A 25264-nucleotide genomic window follows, 5' to 3' on the forward strand; every position below is an offset into this window, starting at 1 on the left:
AAAATGAAATCAACATCTCCATAAAGCTTGTCAGCAGAAGGAAGCATGAAGTGCTCTTCATCTGAAAAGAGGACTTTGGACCACTGAGCAACAGTCCAGTTCTTTTTCTCCACAGCCCAGGTAAGACGCTTCTGACATTGTCTCTGGTTCAGGAGTGGATTGACAGGAATGCAACATTTGTAGCCCATGTCTAGGATTCGTCTGTGCGTAGTGGCTCTTGATGCGCTGACTCCAGCCTCAGTCCACTCCTTGTGAAGCTCCCCCAAATTCTTGAATGGATTTTGCTTGACAATCCTCTCAAGGCTGCGGCTATCACTTATGCTGGTGCACCTTTTCCTACCACACTTTTCCCTTCCACTCAACTTTCTATGAATATGCTTGGATACAGCACTCTGTGAACAACCAGCTTCTTTAGCAATGACCTTTTGTGGCATAATGACTGTCTTCTGTACATCTGTCAAGTCTGCAGTCTTCCCCATGATTGTTTAGCCTACTGACCCAGACTGAGAGATCATTTAAAGGCTCAGGAAACCTTTGCAGGTGTTTTGAGTTAATTAGCTGATTGAGGTGTAACACAATGACTTTCTAATATTGAATATTTTCACAATATTCTAATTTTCTGAGACACTGAATTTTGGGTTTTCATTATCTGTAAGCCATAATCATCAACATTTCAAGAAATAAAGGCTTGAAATATTTTACTCTATGTGTAATGAGTCTATATAATATATGGGTTTCACTTTCTGAAATGAGTGAAAAAAAATGCTGAACTTCTTCATGATTCTAATTTTTTGAGATGTACCTATATAACAATAGAGTGTAAACTGAATTTCCCTTCAGGGATTGATAAAGTATGACCAAAAAAAAATTCCTTGAAGAAATATCTCATGAAAAAATACTAAATCAAAGTGGATGGGGAAAAAACATGTTTCCAGGAGAACACAGATGCACAGATGCAAAGTATTCCAAGAAATAGCTATACACTGAAGATTTCAGCTATAGCAAATCTCAACTTGGCCAGCGTCAAGTATTTATTCAAAGGTACTTATGACAAGTTATGAGCTTCACATCACTGGATGTACAGATATGTTTGGAAAGTGTCATTTTTAGTAAATTCAGTAATAACTATAACTGGTCGAAACAGATGCTTTTAGACAGCATGACAAAAATGAGATACCACTGACACTGAAAACATGATCAAAATATTTAGAGCCATGTTTCAGACTACTTTAAAGAGAACTTTCCTTTCAGCCACATTGGTTTAAACCAACGCTAAAGATTCCATACTCATGTGGTTTCTCCTGATCTCAGTTTTGTCATGATCTCATCAGTATCTGGTACAGCGATAGTGTGAGCGGTAGATGGTTTGGTCAATCCATCGGCGGAATCTTGACACCGCCGTGTAGACTCCTGGAAACTTAGCGCTACCACAGCCATTGCCCCAGGACACCACACCGTAGACCCGCCCCCCACACAGCAGAGGCCCTCCAGAGTCTCCCTGCAAGGACAAGATCACACACTGAATAAAACATGAAATAGAAATATCAGTTTTTATAGCTTGGTCAGTGGTGTAGTACAGGATATACCCTCACCACTTCTGCAGCTGTATTTGTATTCAGACACTACTAAAGGGAAAAGACAAACTTTCTTTAAGATTTGAGGACAATTTTTTACATTTCTTGAAAGTCATGATATTTGGTATATTTTTTTTCCACTTTGACCATTTTTGGCCACTTGTTTATCTGCTCTTTGGCCTTTTTCTGCCCATTGTTGCCTTTCTTAACACATTTTTGCATCTTTTAACCAATTGTTGCTTGTTTCAACCAATTTTTGCCTCTCAGTAATCACTTTATAACATTTTTCACAGCCAATTTTTGTCTTTTTTTCTTTTTGCAATTATTTCATCTGTCTACTTTTTTCCCAGGCATCCTGGCTTAGCTATGAAGTCTGACATTACTTCCCTAACAGTTTAGTTCAGTGTGCTCCTCCATGTTGTTAAAATTGCCAATAGAAAGGTCGTTTTGTTTTGTGAAAAGGGGTTTACTTCATGAAAAGGCTATATTGTAGCATTGATAAACAGGGACAAACAAAATTCACTTTTTGTTGCTCTGATAGGAGTTAATATTAGTCAGGTTAAACTAAAATATGGTGATAACAGCTTAGCTTCACAATAGACCATGGTTATCTTGATCTACATGGGCCCCAGATTGGCTGGACCCCAGAAAGCTTCCCCTTTTTGAGGGGCCTTGTGCATATGTCTTTGATGTTTTTTTATTTTGTTTTGTTTTGTTTTTAAAGCACAATTACAGGATAAAAGAAAGAAACATACAGGGTACACCAAGGTAAATGTAATATACTTTTTAGTATAGAGTATACCCACTTCTAAACCCAAAGCAGAGAAAGGCAACAAAAAGTGATCTGAGTTCACTATTCCATTGCTCTGTACTGTATTACCCCTTATACTCCTAGTTCACTCAAAAAGCATAGTTGACTCGGCCTGTAGTCAGTAGGCCGATTGGGACTTGTTGAGTTGCTATATAGACGAATTTTCAACTATGATGTCTGAGAAATATCAGCACCTTTAGGTCACTTTTTGTAAAACAGTCAAAACATTCGAGCACAATGGTCCATTTTTACTTAAATTTCAAGATGTTTTGATAATTTAAGATCAGGTTAAGCTTTCCTTTAGAATTAAGCATCTAGACTCAGTAAAAGGCAACTTAAGAAAAACAAAATGATCCATAAAAGCTGCTTAATCTATACTGGCTGTGTTTTATTGATCATTATATTTTTTACCCTTAAAAGCAAAAATGGTAATGTTTAAGCTATGATGAGCCCTGTCCTATATCTGAAAGTCATATGCACCAGCTAGTAAATCACATGTGGAAAATTTTACAGATTTGATAAAGATATGAATAATGTCTGAGTTTCTAAGGGAAATGTAAATGAAAATAAAAAGCCAACAGAGAATAAAGAGTCTTCTCTCAGGATGGTTGAAAACATAAAATCATAAGCTCTCGCTGCTACTTGGAAATGCCGGCGCACAAAGTTGCCTACTGCAGGGTTAAATATAGCTCATTTTAATTAGTCATTCAGCTCTTTACCTAAGGCACAATGTAGCCTACTGGTATATCACACATTGAATTTCATGTTATTTTCTTCTCACACCAAATACAGGAGCAAAAATTCTTTCATAATACAAATTAACAAAATCAGACAATGATGTTGGCAGTGGCTACAAATGCCAGCTCTACAAATACACAACACGGTTCTCTGTCCTGCTGCTATTTCAGGCTTCCTTTATCTTTGCTGTAACTATCAGAACTCCTGAGGGTGGGCTGCCACGTCTGCTTAATAAAAGCTTGTTGTTGAACCAACACTGACATGATGAACTACATCCTCTTACTGTCTAGGGGATGAGCTTCCCAAAACTGTGTTATTGTATCCCTTTGATATGAGCTGATGAAAGAGGACGACCCCGTGCTGTTTGATACACACACTGAGAATCAGGGCTGCTCACTTGGAGAATTTAGAATTTCTAGTATGCTCCTATCACTTTGCAAAGATCTAATCATTGCTGGTAACAGTGAAAGAGCAAACCTTGCATGCATCTCTTCCTCCATTCCTGTGGCCAGCACAGATCATGTTTGCTGTGATGTTTCCATTAAAGGATTCACTGCTGTTACACCTTGCAGTTGAAACAATGGGCACTGTGACCGTCCTGAGGGTGAAGGGGGCTTGGCCTCCTCCCGCACCGTTGTAGCCCCATCCAGACACCCGACACACTTGGCCTTCCACCACTCCTGTCCCCTGCCTGGGCAGAGGCGCCAGCGAAACATATCGGTTCAGCACCATGGGTGCTCGCAACTGGATGAGAAACCAAAGGAGAGTTTTAGAGCCTTGGTTCTCAACTGGTGGGTCGGGACCCAAAGGTGGGTTGCAAAACTATTTTCAGTGGGTTGTGGATGTGTGCCCAAAAGAAAATATGTGGCAAAAAGTCTATTGTGTGCTTTTATTTTGAAGGATATGTCTATTGCTATGCTCCTTCAGATCATTTTGTTCCATCTCATTTTCAACCATCCCATTTTAAATGGTGGGTCCTGAAGCCAGACCAGTTGAGAAACACGGTTTAAGAGTATATAGCAGGGAAAATACAAAACCAACACCCTTCAAACCACAAATAAGTCTGTTTTATCTATTGTGAAGCTGTATGTTTGTCTCCATGACTGTCTGCTTTTCTCAAGTCTCTCAAGCCCCTTTCCAACACTCACTGCACTGGAAATTTCATGACATTATCAAGGAGACTTGCAAGTGTAATACTGTACATATGTACAACTGGCTTTTAGGGCCGTAGCAAGGGGTTTGGAGACCCCACAAATCAAATTACTCAGGACCTCCCTTTAACAGCCAGCCAAGCAAAAAATGTTGCCCTGTTTTACCAATAATTATGCATTTTAATGTATTTCTGAACTATAATTTCTCTACATCAATGAGCCCAATTCTTGCTGGTTAATTAAATTTACTCATATTGTTTCCTTCACATTGGTTAATGTGTTTTTAAGTCTCTTATTGCTCTCTGTCTCTGCTTTCTTCTCCTCCATCATCCTCCTCTTTCTCTCTATCCCTACTTTCTTCATACTTATCCTGCACTCTGTCCCTTCTTTTTCTCCTCCATTATCTTCATCTTGCACTCTGTCCCTTCTTTTTCTCCTCCATTATCTTCATCTTGCACTCTGTCCGTTCTTTTTCTCCTCCATTATCTTCATTTGCACTCTGTGCCTGTGTTCTTCTAACCATCATCCTTATCTTGAGAGGGGTCTGGCTGTGGACCATTCATTTCTGATGGCCACTCTCATGGACCGTTCATCTGCAAAGGTATATCTCAGAAAGGAAGTGCTGTAATATGCCAGTATATACGACATGTTTCCAGTTTTAGATTTTTATATTTAACTTTTAACCAAGTTTGTTACATACATGAAATTACCACATTGTAAATATCACAGATTAAGCAACATTTCATAAATAAAATTGAGAAAAACGTCAGAGGTTTAATCCGAGACTGTATTATGTACAGGTCTATTTGAGATATAGTTAAAGTAATGGTGGTTTGCTTTGGCTTCATAAGCTTTAGCTAAAGCTGAAAGATACGCTAGCTATGAAAGTAATGTTTCTACATAAGCCAATGTAGCTATTAGCTTTAGCAATGTGCGCTTTACAAAACATAGCCAAAACAACCGTGGCTACGTAGATAATGTAGATATGTAGTTATTGTAGCTGCTTTATGAGCTTTAGTTATGTTAGCTAAATATTTCCATTACCTACGTAGCTTTCGTGGCTGATAGAGCAACATAAGCAATGCTTCTGGGGTTAGAATGATTTTATGGTCGACAAGCTATTTTCCTGTAAGTAGATTGTTGTCTCTGCTTTATAAAACTTTTTGTGATCAGGTTTTTGCAGGTCAAGCTTTTAAGATGTTAACTTTTGGTATCTTAACGGTTAACTAAACCTTTACCCTAATTCTGAACATAAGTTTAATCTGATTTAATTGATAAAGTTTTAGTGTGCATTTCTGCTCTAAGATATACAGCGTCTCAGATGAACAATCTGTGAGACAGGCCTGCAGAGATGAACATTCTGCAACCAGACTGTCTTGGGTTTTTTTGACAGGGGCCATGCACAACAGAGCTTTTGAGGCAGAATTAAACATAAAGCTAATTTACATCCGTGGCTGCTGGGCTGGAGGATATAAAAAGATTAAAAACACGTAGAGGCAAATGGTTATTCACCATGGACACCAGTTGTGCTGCAGGTTTCTGCCTGTTAGAACAAAGTTTCTGTCATTGTTGTTCAATGCTTGCTCATGGTTGGATACTGTAGAGCATCTCTTCATGATCTTAAAAAGAATACAGTCTAGACCATGCTCTCTGTGTTAAATTTCATTCAGAAACTGGATTACAATTTGGCACAAACTTAACTGATTGATATAAAAAAAAACCTTCAGTAACTTGGCTGATCATCATTAAATTACATCAAATTCATTTAGTGGCTACACAGTTAAACAGTTAATAGCAAAGTTGCTTCATGACAGGAAAGGTCTTGGTTTAAACTGCTGTTGGACAGGGCCTTTCTGTGAGGAGTTTGCACATTCTTCCCAGGCATGGTGTTCTCTTCATATACTCTGGCTTCCTCCCGGACCAAAAAGACATGCTTGTTGGGTTACTGAGTGACTCTAAATTGCTCTTAGGTGTGAGTCTGAGCATGACTGGCAATTTGTCTGTATGTCATCCCTATGATTGACTGGCGATCAGTCCGGGGTGGATCCCACCTCATGCCCAATGACAGCAGGGATGGGATCCAGCCCCCCCCTTCCCCTTATGAATCCTCCACCCTCCATGAACACAAATGGGATAAGTGTGTATGGATGAATGAAATACTTTGTATAACCCTGAATCATAACAAACTTTGTTGCAAGAGGTATTACAGTAGACGAACAAGAAGGTCTAGAACATACTCTTTGTTATTTGACCTTAATTTAACTGAAATGAGCCAATAATGATCAAGCACCTGAAAACATTTGGTAACAATTGCATAAAAACTGCATTTAAACAGGCAGAAACCTCAAACACATCCAAGTTTACTGGTGAACAGCGATCTGCTGCAACTGGATGGTCTGAAATGTGGGGTAACATCACCCCTTCAGTCTTGATTGTCTCCATTAAACCTTATTTTGCATTTTTGTTTTGTATTTCCAGCTTGCACACTCTGCTCAAAGTCATTTCTATTTAATGAGAGTTCTCAAATTAAATATTTACTCTTAAAAAAATAAACCCATAAACCCACTGTACACTACTTGGCCCACAATGAAATAAACTGTGACTCAAATTCTACAAATCTGCTTGCAGTCAAAATATTTAAAATATTTTTAGTAGCAGGCATAAATTAATATATAAATTAGTTTCATACGGCAAAAACAGTGGTATGTTAAAATCTCTGCATTGTGTCTGCAGTACCTTAATGAGCATGATGTCAGCATTGTTGGTGCTCTCGTTGTAGAGCGGATGGGTGACCAGCCTGTGGGGTTTAGCGTACTGCTCAGTGCCCTCGAAGGAATTCACAATGTAGTCGCCAGCCACGATCATCATGTGCTCTGCTCTTAATGACAGAGCATTTTCTTTTAACCTCACATTTATTGAAACAGATTAGATCACAGACACGATACTCAGTCTTTGTCATACAGGGAGAAAGAGGAGACAAGAAAAGCACACAGCATGGTGTCAACGTCACGGCACAGAGTGAGCACATGCAGTTGAATAAGTTTTTCTTCAAGGAAATGATGGATTACTGTCTCCAGACGGAGGAGGGACAGTATTACAGCCAATATCCAGGATGGAGTTAAGCTTACACTTCCCCCTCTCTTGCACAGGCTCACCAATGATGTGCCAAGGTCACCTGACTCGACTACATCTGTGGGCTGTTAGTCTTCCAAGTGGCTCGTATACCCTGCGTCATGATCAAGCGGCATCATTTTGACGTTAGCTACTCATAGCAGAGTGGATGTTTTCTTTTAAGGCATCTGTTGGGACCATCTGCTCTCACTATAATATCATGCCAAGTTAGCCTCTACACACTGACTTCTACAAGGTTCACTATGAGCACAGCAGAGGAACGTCAGTGACTGAGCAAGTGTTGCAAAAACAGTTTCAGCTCTCAGGTCACAGATTTATGAGGGTAGTATTATTTATGAAAACTACATACACCTGTTTTTTTACTAGTTACATTTGTAAGAAAGGTTAATAAAAGAAAATACAGATGCTACAGACATGCTAGCTTCTCTGTTTAGTTGTAAATAGGCACAATGGAGCTCTGGGCTAAATCAGCTCCAAACCTTTGCTACTGAGTGCATAGCTCCAGTCACTATTTGTGTTATCAGCAGGCTCATCTTTTTCTGCTTTTGTTTCATCAAAACACCATGTGCTAATCAGTGCTAAAAAAAAAAAAAAAAAAAAAAAACTAAGATGTGAGATAATACTGAGTTGAACAGTGCTGTGCTTGGTGGTGTTTTTTGCCCTCAACTTCACCTGGAAGGCAGATGCTGCCTGGAAAGCACATCCTTCCTACTGCCTTCCAATCAGGTGAAGTCATAACCTCTCATCCAATCACCAGTCACCATTGTATCTGCCTATGTGTACTGGCTTCCTGCTAGGCAGTCTGTTGGTTGTGGATAACAGAAAGGGACTAGGTACCTACCTGCTACCTTGCAGGTAGCTAGTAAAAAGACAATTTCCGTGTGTTTTTCTATCAAAAAAACAATACAATCAGCAAAACCCAGAGTAACAGTCCAGGGAGAAGAAATAGAGATGGTTAATGAATTAAAGTGTTTGGGTGTAGTTCTAGATTCCAGACTTAAATTTGCTAAACATGTCAAACAGGCCACAAAGACAGTAAAAAGAAGTCTCAACTGCTTCAAATTAATAAGGCATCATATACCAATAAAAGCAGCACAGCTGTATATGCATGCAGTGATTTTTTTCACACATGTCCTGTTGTGTCACAGTGTGGAGCCAAGCCTCCTTGACTATGATTCAGCCTGTTTCATCTTTCTATAACCAAACATTAAAAATAATGGATAAAAAACCCAGGAGGTGGCACCACTATCACATGCTAAAGCAGTTTTATTTTCTCAGCTTTGATAATTTTACAAAATTCTCCTGTTTGAAACTGGTTTTTAAATGTTTGCAAAGTTTAGCACCAGAAATTTTGTGTAAACTTTTTAAAAGGCAAACTGGTGGTAGAACCACCTGGGGCTCAGCTAGTGGTAATTGTAAAACTGCCCACCGTAAGACCTCCCTGGTCAGCTTTTTCTATACGAGGCTCTCAGACGTGGAATGCATTACCAACTGATATGAAATTAACACAAGACACAAAGACTTTTAACAAAAATGTTTAAGAGTGGCTAAAACAAAATCAGAGATGTGAGCATTCAACTACTCCATGTTTTGCTGTAATTTTAAGTAACTATGATCTAAAATATACTATTTTGGCTTTTAAATTAATATCAGTTACTTTTAGCTTGTTTATAACAGGCTGAAGTTGCACTATGTAATTTGCATTGACCCTATCAAATAAACTTAATAAATAGATAAAAGATAGTATTTATGTGTTACATGGCAAGGCATGTGCTATCTAAGCCTAGCTTCCTTATAGTTACCCACAACCAACGGGTTGCCTGGCAGGTAGCAACTACCAGCAGTCTGGAAGACATTATGAGTCCCAACCATGTCTTTAGCTATCTTGAAGTCAGCTAGGCCGATATCAGAGTCTGCTTAGGGCTTCACTTTGGCCAGGGGCAGGCATGGTGACTGGATGAGAGATTAAAGGGGACATATTATGCAAAAATCCCTATTTCAGGCTTTTCTAACAAAAATATGTACCCTGGCCTGTCCACAATCCCCCCAAGTACCCCCCCCCCCCCCGGTTGGCCCTCCCCTCTTGTAAAAAGGTTCTGCCCTCCTCTCCTGATCCTCTTCATAGCTGGCTCCATTAAGCCACGTGCATTTCCTGTGAGGGGCGGGGTCAAACAGCTCAGTAAGAATTAAAGCCACAGACAGAAACAGCTCGTTCTAAACAGGGCTGAAAGAGAGGGTTTTTTCAGACATGCAAAAAGCCAATACTGGAGTGTTTTTTCAGCACCAGACTTCACAGGCATGTTCTGGGACCTCTGAGACCAATATAAACTTGTCTTTCAAGGGAAAGATATGTCCCCTTTAAGCTCATGGCTTCACCTTAACGGAAGACAAAACACCATAAAACACCATCGAGTGACTGTTGTATGTCTCCACTGGTTTTCTCCAGTTTAGTGCATCTGGTTTAGCAACAAACAAGTATCTCTATAAAAGATTAAAGTTAAACGTCTCAGGATTTTTTGAATACTAGCATCTTTTTTGTGACTCTTCTTGGGTACAGCTAACATGGTGCATGTAATGCTAACTGTTTTGGGCTTTTGAAGCCTAAACAAAAAAGTGAAAAGTTACTCAAATAATGACATATATCAAATAATCAAGTCACACCCATAACTGCATCCCACAGTTCAAACAGTTTCATGGTCAAAAGGGGGGAACAACCAGCCAACCAATGCTGTCCCCTAGAACAGCGGTTCCTTACCTTTTTTCCTTAGGGCCCCCGTACTAGGACCCACTTGGAAAAGTTAACCATCAATTTTAGTTGTTTTCATTGAGAATACCCCAACATGATATGCCTACATACACTTGTTTTTGACAAAAGATCTATGTATAAACTTGGATGTAACCGTATTAGGGCAACATGGGGGAAAAATACTGTAAACATAAAGAGGATCCAGGGATTTTCAAGAAAAAAACTCTCAAGTTTAAAGTCATCAGTGCAAGAGACTAAAATGATTTTTTTTACATTTAACGTCATAAATGTATTTGAACCAAAACACGTGAAAAGTTGAAAAGTTGAAAGTCAACGACTGTTTTCAGTTTGGTTTCTTGTGAATTTTTGACTTTAGACTACTGTAAGCCTATGGTGCTAAAAACTTGAAATTCTAAAACTATGAGTTTGATTTCTTAAAAACATGCAAATATATAATCCCAAATATTTTTTATTTATTTATTTATTTATTTATTGAAAAATTTCCTCAAAAAGTAAAAGATCCTCCTTATTTTTTATCTTCAGGGGTAGCCTTAATACACCATCATTATGTTTCTAATCATCATTTTTAAAAAAATATGTTCACATCTAATTTTGACACATTAGAGCTCCCTGAGATCTTGGGTGCAAAGAATTATAGCAATAAAGTTTTGTGAGTTGTCAGTAAACTGTAGCAGCAAAAAGAGATCAATGTCTTCTTAGTGATTCTTACCCAATGTTACAGTGTGCTGCAGTCAGCACCCAGTACCTGTGAACCAATGATCCACCGCAGAAGTGTTGACCCCTGGTGGTCTGCAGCGAGACGATGTATCTGATGGAGTTTGGTGCAGCTGTGTGACCACCTATGATTCGTCCTTGCTTGAGCACATGGCCTGTAGAGGAATGAAAAGACTTGGATATTTTTTGTAGATCCTTTGAGATGATTGTGTCATATCCAAAAACATAAGAACCACTTCACCTCCAAAAAATTGTTTCCCCCTTTTTTAAAGTGCAAGATGTACTATATAATACAAAAATGATATGGTATAATGATACGTTTTCCTCTAAATACTCGAAACAGCCCATGTTTATAGTAAAAGTTACCCAAGGTATTGATTTCAGACTCTTAAAAAGTCCATCTTCTAAACATGAAGAGCCTTTAGGTGAACAAAAGGGAGACATAAAGAGTGAGGCCCTTTAAATCCCCCCTTGAAGCCCATTGACTCGGACTAACAATTAGTGGTTTTCTGTCACCTGGGAGGCCACAGCATAATGAAGGTAATCCAATCTAACCTGACCTTCTAGTGTCACCACCTCACTCTGGGCTCTGAAACATAAGAGAAGGGGGCTCTCCATGACTCTGTTATGCAACAGCTCAACTACTGTACATTGGCCTCAGGATATATAGGAGACGTGATGGGAACAGTAAAGACCTACTTCTGTAAAGTCTCTGCAGACTTTTGCTGTAATCAAGCAACTAGAGGAATAGTTTTACCTTCAAAGAGGCATAATGTTGCTTTCTTGTTAAAGATGTTAATTTTATCCAGAAAAATAAAACATAAGAAAATAATTTTACAGGGGGTTATGTGTGAGACAGCTTGCCAGAAAAGTATGTTACACTATAGGAAATTTAAAAGTGAGCAAAGCTAGCTATCAAATATGAAAGTGATATTGATTTCTCCCCAAACACTCAGAAAAAAATTAACTTTCCTATGACCCAAGCCATTGAATTCTTCTTTAACAATGAGGATTATAAGTCGTACTCACTGTGGGCTCTTAGGAGGTCCAGGAGTGCACAACATAAACACAGAAGCAGGCTCCTCATAGCTGTAGAGGCAGTTTCCCTACACCACACTGAACCACTGCATTCAGACAGCCAATGTCCTGTGCTCCTGTCTGCATGTCCAGCCTTGTACTTCCCCTCCTTTCAGGGAACATTAGAAGTCACATCAACTGTTATCCTCCAGTTTCCTCTGAGGAAAAAACAGAAGTTTTCAATTTCATCCTTGACCATGACATGAAGCATTGATTGAAAAGGAAAGAGAGCCACAAAGTTCACCTTCAGAAACTTTCCAGCACCCCTCCCCTCCTCTCTGCCATCCCAGCTCTATCACACAGATTTCTCCTGACCCTCCTGACTTGATGAGAGGGCCTTACACTGTTGCCATGGCAACACAGGCTACTGTGCCGAGCAGGTTCATCTATACTGTATCAGCACGCTCTGTCTGTGTCATCATCCAGGCTTATCCGTGCTGAAATGTTTCAACGGCCTCAATGTGTGTGCTCATCTTTGTTTTGTAGCTGAGGGGGTATTCTACACACAAGCGTTCCTCTGTTTGAGTATGAGTCATGACTCATGATTGAATCTGTGTCTGCAGTGGTAATAAGTCACTATTACCAAGCCGATCATCATTATTATCATCATTGTCTTCTTCATCATCCACCTTCTGGCGAGTCAGCATCCTCCGCAGCATGTGAGGAGAATCTCGCCTGACCTCCTCATGTCCCACATTTAGAGCGAGCTGAATAATTGATGCTTCACCCAGTAGGGCGGGAGAGACAGCTTTGTGTGGCTTCCTGCTGTCAGGTGTTTCCTGGACTAACACTCAACCGGCTTCCCGGATCACATTCAAAATATACTTTTTTTAAAAATTATTTTTACAATAAAGTTACCATTTATTGTGTAAATATGTAGAAATACAATTTTGTCTGAAGCTAGTCTTTTTCAAATTGTTGCCTCTGATTAAGCCTGCTGTATTTGTTATCTGCCTTGTTTGTTTCTCTTAGCAATGAAGAAAAATCAAAATATTTTAAACTAATTCTTCAGGCTAAACATACTGTTGCTGACCTGTATTTAATGAAGCTCAATTTTTTTTAAAGCTGTGTTGCATGTTTCAGTTTGAAGTATTTGCTGAAAAGTGGTGTATATTGTAATTTAATAGTTTTAATAATTTCTGTGTGCCTCTCAATATTTATATTTATATAATATATTAATATAGCCTATTGTTTTGAGCCTTTTATTTTGTTTGAGAAAGGTGCGTAGTGGCCGCACTCTGCTGGTTCATACCAGGCCTCTGCAGCAGAATTTTTCTATCGGCTGAGCTGGTGCCATTTGACATCATCTGCCACTTTAGAATAAAGTCACCCAGCTAATGTGCTATAATAATTTTTAACCTAAATGAATGTGACATAGTGGATGTTGTACTGTTAATACTTGGACTGTGCTTGCTAATGTTAGAATCTGCTAGCTAGCTAACCTGAAATAAGCAACAGCACCAGTTTTCAATCAAGAAAAAAGGGCATTAAAGGCATAATAACTATGTTTTAGTAAAGCGAATAATGTAAACATAAAATACATGTTCAGTTATATCTAAATACTTCAGCACAGACTATGTAACAGACCTCAGGTATTCCCGAAGCTTGTTCCACAGGTGGGGAGCATGGAACCAAATAGCTGCCTCTCATTCTGCCTAACAAAGCTGCTTATCTGAGAGCTATGTCAGTCTCTTTCAAGCTCTTTCTATCTCTGTTTACTACCGTAGCCCAAAACACGGTGACTGTACCCAAAATTGCAGCGCGGCATGATGTAGGTTCCCAAACCCTATGGTGAGTGAAGAAAGCTGTGAAATTTTGATTAATATAATCGCCTGATGTCTGATAGGCATCTACTAGGAGTCTGCTATTAAAAAGAAGTAGAAGAAGAATACAGAGGCGGTTAAACCATTGTCACTTCCTGCTAGTGCAAAACGACAGTGCATGGTTTGGGACAGTACTAACCCGCTGTGATGAAGTGCCTTGTACTGCACTAAAGTGTACTGTATAACAGAATACTAACAGAAGTATAAGCTATTTTTCTTCTTTAACTTTTTCCAAGGCAAACTATTCCTTAGACAAGCTATTTCTCAAGCTAAACTGTGTTGTCAGGCTGTTTTCAAAGTTTTCCCATCAGTTTTGCAAGATTCACAGGTTGTTTGGTCATCTAAATGAGTAGTTTACAACAATAAACTTGCTTATGGGTTTCCACAGCTGTTTCTTAAGATTTCTTCTTTCTAAGCTAATTTATTCCATAACTTAAATATTTCCTCGGCTATTTCCCATGAGCTGATCAAAGCTAAATTGTTAAGTGAAACTGTTATCTTTGCTAACTGTTTTCTGAACTGAATTATTCCTGTGAGAAACTGTTTTCCTGCGGTCAGGATAGTTGTTTCCAATGCTAAACTGCTTCCTAAGCTAATTTGTTTTTCTAAGCTTGCCTGTTTTTGTGCTAAACTGTCTCTATCTGCTTCCTAGTTTCCTAAGCTAATTCTTTTCCTACGCTAAACTGATTTCTTGGCTGTTTTGGTTGACTGTATTTCAAATGAGACTGTTTCTCAAGCTCATTGTGTCCTAAACTATTCTGTTTGCTAACTGTTTCCATGGCTTACTGTTAACAAGGCTAGCTATTAGATTCATACTCCAAAGACAAACATGTAAGTGCCCTTGTATCAACCCTCGCTCTGACATTCGCAGGTACTTAAGAATCATTTATCCTAAAATGTCTTACTACTGGATTTCTATTATTTTATGAACTAGATTTGGTTGACAGTAAAATACTACTAATAATACCTAATATTAACTGTTACTGCCAGGACAATAGATAATATATGTAGCTCATCATAGCCACATCCAACCCTAAAAGAGAGATCTCTGCCTTTATTGTCAGGATGTATGGTTTGTTGAACTAATGTTTTCAAATAGTAAGTTCTTAACAAGCAGCTCTAATTATGTGAAAATATGTCAATACATTACAGAGATCAAATCTTTAACAGTAATTCTTTCAGTCTTGTATTTTCACCTTACACACCCAGACAAATTGTTGGTACCCTTCTGTTAAAGAAAGAATTGTCACCATAATGGTCACTGTAATAACTTGAAATTGACAAAAGCATTGATTTAAAAAATACTGAAAATTTACTAATGAAAATCAGAAATTGCTTTTGAATTGTGATTCAGAGAATCATTTTAAAAACAAACTAACAAAGCTGGCCTGGGCAAAACTGATGGTACCCCTATATATTATCATCACAGGTGTCTTCAAACTTGTAATCAGTTAGTCTGCCTATTTAAAGGGAGAAAAGTAGTCACTGTGATGCTTGGTAACATGGACCACAGAAAGCTAAGGAGACAGTTGTTCCAGGAGATTAGAAAGAACATTATAGACAAGCATGTTAACAGTAAGGGCAATAAGACCATCTCCAAGCAGCTTGATGTTCCTGCGACTACAGTTGCATTTATTATTCAGAAGTTTAAGATCCACAGGACTGAAGCCATCCAAAATTGATGACAAATTGATGAGATGGATAAAGTGAATGGTAACCAAAGAGCCCAGAACAAATTCCAAAGACATTAGAGGTGAACTCCGAGGTCAAGGTACATCAGTGTCAGACACACCATCTGTCGCTGTTTGAGCCAAAGTGGACTTAATGAAAGATGACGGAGGAAGACTACTGTTGAAAGCAAATCATCAAAAATCAAGACTGGAATTTGCCAGAATTCATATTGACAAGACATAAAGCTTGTGGAAGAATGTCCTTTGGACAGATGAGACAAAACAGGAGCTTTTTGTCTGGTCACATCAGCTCCATGCTCACAGACACAAAAATGAAACATACAAAGAAACATGGAGGAGGCTCGGTTATGTGCTGGGGCTGCTTTGCTGCATCTGGCACAGGGTGTCTTGAATATATGCAGGGTATAATGAAATCTCAAAACTGTCTAGGCATAAAACATGCTGTCTGGAGAGACACCCTTCAAACCTGAGACAGCTGGAGCAGTTTGCTCACAAGGGGTGGACCAAAATACCTGTGGACAGGTGCAGAGGTCTTATTGAGAGTTATTTGAGTGACAGGGCTATCACTAGGACTTGTGGTTGATGTGTCCACATGAAGTTCTGTGCAAGTAATGCCTCTCATTATAGCTCATGTATGTGACTCACAAGCACACATACACAACAAGAGACATCTTTTTTGGCAACACTGCTTTGCACCTGAGGCGGATCGGAGCAGACTATCACCTTTCACCTCAACAGTTGGAACAACACCTTAGGGAGAGCAGACTGTGTGAAGGCTATGAGTTAGAAATCAAATACTTCTGTATGTTGGAACTCAGTGAATGCTAGGAGCCATGCATCCTGTTTCATCAGCGTGAACACTCAGCGGGCTGTGATACTGATTTAACACTGTTTGCTCTCATTGTTTTATGCTGACCCTCAACAACAGTACAAGAAACACCTGCCGGCCTCCTCAAAGTCTCCCTTCAATTAAGCATGTTTCTGAAATGACTCGTTCAAGTGGGGAATAAAAGCTGTTATGTCTGCTACATCTCAGGTTGATAGCTCACTAGAGGGAAATATTTCATTCCCAGACATCACATTATCCTTTGTCCTGCTCTCTGTAGCATCACTGGATACTCCGACATGTCTGGCAAGTCTTCTCATCATTTTTCTTGACTTTGTCTCTACACTCAGACAAAAGAGTGAATCTGACAACAAAGGCCATAGAGAGAGAGGTTCAGTGAAAGCCAAGGCTATTGTTATTGTTTTTGTCATGTACTAGGTCACACTCTCTGCTTTCCTTATGGTGGACAATGGAGGAGAACAATGAAAGCAGCAGGTATGGTTACAGTATAAAAATGGATGGATGTTCTCCATCTTTGCTCTGTACCTGGCATGAGAGAAGTGTGTGAGCGTGTGTGTGAGGGTGTGTGTGGATGCAGGTCTAGAACAGTTTTGAATTGATTCTTGATAAGGTGAGAAAGAAGTTGAACAATTTAACAACTGAAAAAACTTTTTTTACATTGTGTTGCGAATTGTGGGACCAAGGTAAGTGTGCAGAACTACTAACTAGGATTTTATACCTTAAGCACGCAACGTCCAGGAATCTTCCCTATTTGTACTTCAGTTTGTACTTTATTTCCAGATTTGCACTGTAAATGTGGATGTTAGAAGATGTTTTCCTTTGGAACTGAAGAACAATCTTTAGTGCAGGGATAAAAGTATGTAAGTCAGGACTTTAAATTTAAAATCAAGCACCTGTTGTTTACTCTGGTTGATAATTCAAGCTATTTTCATAGAAACTTATAATTAGGAAGTATAAATTAATCACAACTTATCATTAATGCAGCATGGGCTGCAAAAGTATGAATTTATTGCATCAAAAAGGAAAAAAATAGATATAATCTGTGTTTCTACACTGTGTATATATACATTTACCCATTAATGGAGTCCAGGGTATAATGAATATTTTTAACAGCGTTTTGATCCAGTTGGATTTAGCTCTAGTGAGCAATGAACTGGCCTGGCACCAATTTCATGATGAAAAAATCCGCTTTTTAGATTAATTTTAGACTTAGGAAAGACATTCAGAAGAGTTGTATTGAACAGGGTTGTCAAACTCAATCACAGCAGGGTCAGATTCTGAATTTAGGTCTAACCTTAAGCCTAGCAGGGTCAACATTTAACCAAAAACTGTCAACCTCATTTTCACCAGCAATGAATTATGGGGAAAAAAACCAAGCACTGATGAATGAGTTGGAGATTAGAAATTCATAATGGTAAGTGAAAAGGCTCAAAACCTCAGATAAAAAGTCTAACTTGTTCAAAAGGTTGAAAACACAAAATCAGAAGTCAAAATAATGTTTTTACAAGACAAATAAATGAGCTAGAAAGGTGAAATCATGAGTTTTAAAGGGCAAAATTTGATTAAAATTCAAAATCATGAGTTTGAAAGGTCAAAATATTAGTTAAAATTTTAAATTATATGTCTCAAAGGTCAAAATATGGGATTAAAAGTCAAAGTTAGAAGTTTAAAAGGTCAATACGTGGCCTAAAATTTAAAAAGATGACTTTTAAAGGTTAAATTATGATATAAAAAGTTAAAATTATGAATTGAAAATAACAAATGTGTAATAAAAAGTCAAAATCATAAGTTTAAGTCATAATTGTGAGATGCAAAAATGAAATAAAAAAACAAAAATTAATTTCTTTCCCACATTCCTGACTTTTTATGTTTTTACTATTTACTTTCACATTTTATTGACTTAACAAGGACATTTTAGATAATAAAGGTTAGGAGCTCCCTTTTATACTGGATGAAGTCTGCAGACCTCATACTGGTGGGCCAGTTATAATAAAATATGATTTGATCTTGCGGGCTGCATATAACTGTACCACGGGCCGGATTTGCCCCCCTGGCCTTGTGTTTGAAACCCCTGGTATAAAACTTACAACAGCAGTGAGACAGACTAATATGCATTTGTAAAGTGTTCATTTATGCAATATAAATAATAATAATAATAATAATATAATGATATATAAAATAATATCGTCTAATACTGTTATGACAATATTGAATGATGTTATGGTGCATGATGTATTTTTTCACTGTTGTGCTGGTTAAGTGAAAATTTTTTATTTAAAAGGAATGATGTAAAGAGTGTTTAAATTTGACAGTTACCTGACAGTTCATGGTCTCTGACACTGACTCCCTCTCTTCTCTCTTTTGTTCCAGCTACTACGATGAACCTGGATCTGTCATGTCAACTCTCTTTGCTCCTTCTGCTTATTGTACAGTTAACAGGTGGGAGACCATTGCAATGAATCCATTCACATTACAAACTATCTTTTTAACCTTAAATCCATTAGCAGCACACTTCAGTAACCCTTTTCTCATTAAAAAGTAAAAGCCACATTCTTATCTTATATACAGTATAATGGCCTTTATTCCATAAACACACCTATAATTCTGTCCTCTGCTCCAAGGTGTGTATGGAAAAAGAATCATTGGTGGTTTCGAGGTATCCCCCTACTCCATCAAATATCAGGCCTCCCTCCTTTTCAGAAACTTCCACGTCTGCGGAGGCACCCTCATCAACCCACTGTGGGTGGTGTCTGCTGCCCACTGCTGGAGACCGTAAGTCACTGCGGCTGAACACCTGCACTCACTCAGAGCCAGACTTACTGATCAATGATCATAACATGCATGAAAGAGAGACCATTTGAATGCTTTTTGATATTATCTGATATTTTGTTTGATTTATAAACAAAAAAACATTCAGCCACTTTCCTGTTATTTTAGAGCTCACCTGCTCAAAGTGGTCCTGGGTCAGCACAACCTTAAAGAGGCAGCAGGCTTTGAGCAGGAGTTTGGTGTCTCCATAGTCATCAGACACAGCCAGTATAATCCCTGGACATTTAACAATGACATCATGCTGCTGAAGGTAAGGGATGACTGTGGACTAAATCACACAGCTGTGTTTACACACTGACCTGGATTTTATTTATGTCCTGGTGGATCTGGGCCTAAGGTAAATCCAATTTCAGACACTGCTAGGGTTGATGAAGATAACTAAATAAACTCAGACCTTTTGTGAGAAGGATTTTAGAAATCAGTGCTCTAATAAAAATGCAAGAAACCTTCAAACCCTTCAATATAGGGTTATAAAAATGTTTTAATTCCTTACTTATTCTTGGTTTGTTATGAGTTGAGGGTAACCTTGCAAAGCAGATGGATTCGCCCGTTTCCTTGTTTTCACTGGCGAATCCATGTGGCGTGTCAGATTAAGTTGAGGGATGATTCAAATCTAACATTTTAGCACATAAGAGGAAATGCTTTTTTCAGTTTACTGAAATATTCATAAAACATGTAACCTGTTTACTAGCATACATAGCATAAGGTCAAAACGTCTTATCTCCAAAGTCACCTCTGTCAGGGAATAAAAAAAGTGCCGTATTTTTTAATTAATGTAACACTAAATGGTCATAGTCAGAGTCTTTTTTAAAACTTTTTTACTTTAAATTAATTTAAAACCTGCTGACAAATGTAAAGGGTGACCAATAGCACTAATTTATAAAAGAAAAAATTGAAATCAGGAATTGAGATACACAATTTTGGTCTGACACCAGCGATATTTAACTTATTAGTGTGCTGCTGTAATGTTTAAGTTTCTTGATTCATAAAGGTCAGAATTTGGCCAAATTCAGCAATCTAAATGGATGCAACAAACGTTGTAATCGCTGTAGTCTTAGTATAGATCAAATTCAAAAAGAGCTGAATCCTCAATTTCCCATAATGCATATCAACAGTGCTTTTTATGGCACGTGCCTCAATGCAGAAGTATTTCAGAATCCACTTCCGCAGGCTGAAGTTAGTGCTGTCTTTTATAGATCTGTAGCACTTAACACTAAAACTGCAAATGGGTTAAATTTACCTGAGGCTCTTCTTTAGTTGTATCTTGCTTAATTTGTATACAATTTTAAAGACCTTAAGTCTTTAGCTTTTTCTAAAAGTTTGTTTTATAGCACCTGGTGTCATAAAAAAATCTTTGCTAAACCCAAATTTTATTAATGGACATTTATATCTAGAACCACCATGCAGGTCAAATTAACCCATGAGAAGCCTTGATTTTCCCACTGTTTTATTTCACACCTGCGATAAATAGACAGCACCATGGAAATACCTTCTCTCTATTGCATCAATGCCTTATCAAAAGTCATAAATCAAACTTCAACAGGGTATGGATACATGGATACAACAGAAAAAAGACATTCACCATTGTTAAATGTCAAAAGGTAATCTCAGTTCTTTTAAATGAAGAAAAATCTGGTGATGAGGAAGTTTCAGGCTTAGCAATTGCAATTTCAGGATCATCTTCCAACAGTAATCTAGTTCTCCATCTGTGGTTAATAAGCTATTCAATGTCTGTTGTTAATTAACAGTCCCTGATCAGTGCTATGTATGAAAATTAAGGCATTTTCATGACAGGTAAAACTGACCCATTGGCTGTTTTAGGTATATAGAGAGTGTTAATCCGTACTTCACTTAAGTGAAACATCTAATACAACAGGGTAAAAAAGGTTCAAATGAAGCAGCTAGTAGGTAAAGCTCATGTGAGGAACTTCCCCCCTTTCCCGCCTCCCTTCTTGTCTCAGCTCTCAGTCTTCAACCAGCTCTCAGAATACTTGCAGAACAATGATCTACTTGATCAGAATCAGTCTGGCTTTAGGCAGGGCCACTCTACTTAAACTGCACTTTTGTCAGTAATGGAATCACTTCACTTGGCTAGAGCAGCTGGTCAGTCCTCAGTTCTCTTACTGTTGGATCCGTCTGCTGCCTTTGACACAGTAAACCACCAAATCCTCCTCTCCACACTCTCTTCACTTGGTATCTCAGGATCTACCCTACAGTGGTTTAAGTCCTACTTCACAGGGAGATCTTTTAGAGTATCATGGAAGGAAGGAGTGTCCAAACTGCATGGCTTATCAACAGGGGTGCCTCAAGGGTCTGTGCTTGGTCCCCTACTTTTCTCAATATACACCACCTCACTTGGTGCAATCATCTGCTCCCATGGCTTTTCTTATCACTGCTATGCAGACGATACACAGCTATTCCTGTTCTTTCCACCAGATGACACAACTGTCTCAGCTCGGATCTCATCCTGCCTTGCTGATAATTCTAAATGGATGAGGGAACGTCACCTTCAGCTCAACCTGCCCAAACCTGAGCTTATTATCATCCCAGCCAGTCCCACTATGGAACCGCAGATCAGTATCCAGCTTGGATCAAATAATCTCTTGCCCACTAAGTCAGCCTGAAATCTGGGTGTCATGATTGATGACCAGCTAACCTTCAAGGTTCATGTGGCCCTTAGTTGCTCGGTCCCGCCGATTCGCCCTCTACAACATCAAGAGGATCAGACCCTACTTGATAGAGCATGCTACACAACTCCTGGTACAGGCTCTTATTATATCACGCGTTGACTACTGTAACTCAATACTGGCAGCCCTACCTGCATGCACAGTTATACCTCTGCAGTTGATCCAGAACGCAGCAGCACGTCTGGTCTTCAACCAACCCAAGAGAGCTCATGTCACGCCTCTTTTAATCTCTCTACACTGGCTTCCAGTTGCAGCTCGCATTAAATTCAAATCTCTAATCATTGTTTACAAAGCAGTAACTAAAACTGCTTCTGTTTACCTGGAGTCCCTCATCCAGGTCTACACTCCTTCTCGCCCACTACGCTCAGCCAGCGAAAGGTGCCTGGTACTTCCAGCGCATCATGCTCCTGAGTCACAAGCTCGACTCTTCTCCTCTGTTGTCCCTAAATGGTGGAATGAATTACCAAACTCCATTCGATCTGCAGTATCCCTCTCTACTTTCAAGAGAAAGCTAAAGACTCAGCTATTCAGAGAACACTATGCACTTAGCTAGACTATTCTCTACTGTTGTCCCCAGTAATAGATTGAGTCTGAGCCAGACTATTCTCCACTGCTGTCCCCAGAGGTTGAATGAGTCTCCCAACCACAGTTGGCTCGCACTGTCCCGCTCTACTTCTGGGATTTCTTTGCCCAGCTCTTGTGAATGACCCAGCACTTGGGAAACTCACATTTTGCTTGATTAATTGTTGGTGTTTAAAAACAAACAAAAAAAAGCAACAAACAAACAAACAAACAAAGAAAAAAACTAAAAACTATAACAAAAAAACCAAAACAAAAAAACCAAAACAAAGTATTTTTTAGGTGCTCTGCCTTAAACACTGCATGGCAGCACCTGCGTCCAATTGGACCTGAAGCACTTTGTGGCACTTACTGATGTTGTTTCTTCTCGTCTAGATCTTTGCTTGTGTTGTTCTTGCTCTCAAATGTACATCGCTTTGAAATGACACTGTAACATTGTAACATCGTCATATTTTAAAAGTCAAATAACTAACTGTGATTTTGGGGGGAACAGAAAAAAAAATGTGCTGTTAATCACTTTATCTGACAACGACCCTGTAGCAGCAGTTTCAGGCATTATAAAATAAAGATGCGATGTTTATCATTCTTCCTCCTGATTGTCTTATACAGAATGTCCACAAGTTTATTTTTACAGGATGCAACTTGCCAAGCAACTATATCCCATCTTAACTGGTTGAGGTGAAACTTTTGGGGACTATTTTTTAATGTGCTGGATAGTTTTATGTTTGACCTCTAAAATCCTTATTTTGTAGCACAGAGCAAGTATTTCAAGTGCTTCTTTCATCAGAATTTTAAAAGTGTATTTGGAAACAGTGGAATTTCCCTGTACCTTTTGTCTGTTTCATCACTTGCCTCAGTTTTGACCTGCCCTTGACATGCTGAGACAATCCTAGTGACGTGTAGGGACTTCACTTCCTGTCAGTAAGAAAAGTGACTCAGCTTTTCATCTTGAACTGTGAGGATTTTGAAATACTGGAAGTTTGGGTCAAAGAGTTGCACTTTTTCCATTAAGAGGTGTTTTGATTATTCTCTGTAGCTACTGAGTTACAGACCTGTTTTGGCACACAGTGCAGCCCTAACCCTGTTAGTGAAAAATTGTCTCAAAATGCTGACTTATTGTGTTTTTTTCTGTCTCATTTGATCTTCTTAAGTCATCATGTTCAGTTTACAGCAGTGTTTTTATGTTCCTGTAATGTATAATGTGTTTCTAATCACCAGAGAGATTTAACCCTTTCCACTCACATTGTGGAAATTGTTCTCTTTGAACAGTTAGACCGTCCAGCTGTCATCAACTCCTTGGTGGAGCCGATTTCTCTGCCTGATCCAAACTCACAGCCTTTGTACAGCAGCCGCCTGTGCACGGTGAGCGGCTGGGGTGTGACGTGGCTGAACAGCTACAAACTGTCACCTGTGCTCAGGTCTGTTGATGTGGATATCTTCCCTGACTGCTGGCGCTACTACTACTTCCGAATCACAAACAACATGGTGTGTGCCGGCTCAGTCAATGGAGGGAAAGACTCCTGTCAGGTGAGGCACACGACTGTGTGTGTTACTAGTCTTTTATTTGCAGTTTTAGTGTGATAAAGCTGTCTATGTTATAAGGACTAATGATGGTATAATGTTAAACTGAAATTACTTACAAGGTAAATGTAACATGCAGAATAATGACGTTGTCATAGCATTAACTTGGGCAGTATTTCAAAGGAATTCTAATTAATCCACCATCAAAATTCAAGCCAAACAGTGCTAAACATCATTTTTAGTGAGACAACAATGAGCAGCCAAAGTTGAAATCCAGCCTGTGGCTCCTTTCCTGCATGTCATTCCAACCCTCTTCCTGCCCAGTTTCCAACTCTATCTCCCATCCTATCTAAATAAAGGCATAAAAGACCCAAAACACACCTCAATCATGTGTTTTCAACTATTATCATCTGTGCAAATACACCTAATTAAAATCTGTCAAGCTTTGGATTTCCAGCCTGTACCTCAACAAACACTGAAAATGTGTTTTTCCATGCTCAGGGGGACTCAGGAGGACCTCTTGTCTGTGGCGGTAAGTTTGAAGGTATTGTGTCCTGGGGTTTTGGCTGCGCCATCGCTCACTACCCTGGGGTCTACACCAAAGTCAGAAACTACCTGGGCTGGATCAACGGAATCATCCAGAGCAAATAAAAAGACCCTTAATGACCCTCTCACTTTGCTGACGGACTCAAAAGACTTAAATTACTTTTTATGTTTTCTTTTTGATCAAGTTCTTTTATAAAGACATGAATAGAAGGAAATAAAAAGCAAAATATACAAGCAAACATGTACAAGATCTCTTTAATATCACATGAGGTAACCCAGGGCTGACTTTGAGTTAACTTTTATAAAACATGGACGTACAGTTTATTGAGGAAGTATTAAGACCCCCTTCACTTTTTTCAATTTTATGATCAGCCTGATGCTACAGTAAAAAAAAAAACATTTTTATTCTCATTAATCTACACTCAGTACCCCACCATGATAAAGTGAAACCAGAATTTTAGACATTTCTGCAATTTTTTTAGCAATAACAAACTGAAATGTCACATTGACATAAGTATTCAGACACCTGTAATATAGCTCAGGTTCTTCCTATTCTCTGGATCGTTGCTGAGATTTTTCTACACCTTGCTTGGAGTCCCCTTGTGGTAAATTCTATAGATTGGACATGATTTAATGGTTTTCAAGGTTTGGATATCACTTTACTGGGACTTTACTCATATAAATGTCAGAGAAAAGCAGAACATACTTTTTATTAAAGAAGCTTGGGCCTAAAAGTTTATTTCTTGAAATATGATATAATGATATAAATAATTTAAA

The 25264-nt window shown here is 38.7% G+C and overlaps 2 protein-coding genes across 2 annotated transcripts; one reads left to right on the top strand and one right to left on the bottom strand.

The window, feature by feature from the left end:
- Positions 1–1327: 1327 nt before the first annotated feature.
- Positions 1328–12043, bottom strand: LOC121507468 (trypsin-like). The gene is made up of 5 exons (XM_041783810.1): positions 11917–12043; positions 10883–11042; positions 7011–7152; positions 3601–3867; positions 1328–1498 (listed from the first exon to the last, which is right to left on the bottom strand). The coding sequence occupies exons 1-5, from the start codon at positions 11972–11974 to the stop codon at positions 1328–1330; spliced, it is 798 nt and encodes a 265-aa protein (XP_041639744.1). The 5' UTR covers positions 11975–12043.
- Positions 12044–18703: 6660 nt separating this feature from the next.
- LOC121507058 (anionic trypsin-1-like) lies at positions 18704–24676 on the top strand. Its single transcript, XM_041783202.1, has 5 exons — positions 18704–18764; positions 18947–19097; positions 19263–19404; positions 23690–23947; positions 24443–24676. The coding sequence occupies exons 1-5, from the start codon at positions 18704–18706 to the stop codon at positions 24590–24592; spliced, it is 762 nt and encodes a 253-aa protein (XP_041639136.1). The 3' UTR covers positions 24593–24676.
- The last annotated feature ends 588 nt before the right edge of the window (positions 24677–25264 follow it).

The sequence above is a fragment of the Cheilinus undulatus genome, linkage group 3 (genome assembly GCF_018320785.1).
Source record: "Cheilinus undulatus linkage group 3, ASM1832078v1, whole genome shotgun sequence".
Lineage (NCBI taxonomy): Eukaryota > Metazoa > Chordata > Actinopteri > Labriformes > Labridae > Cheilinus > Cheilinus undulatus.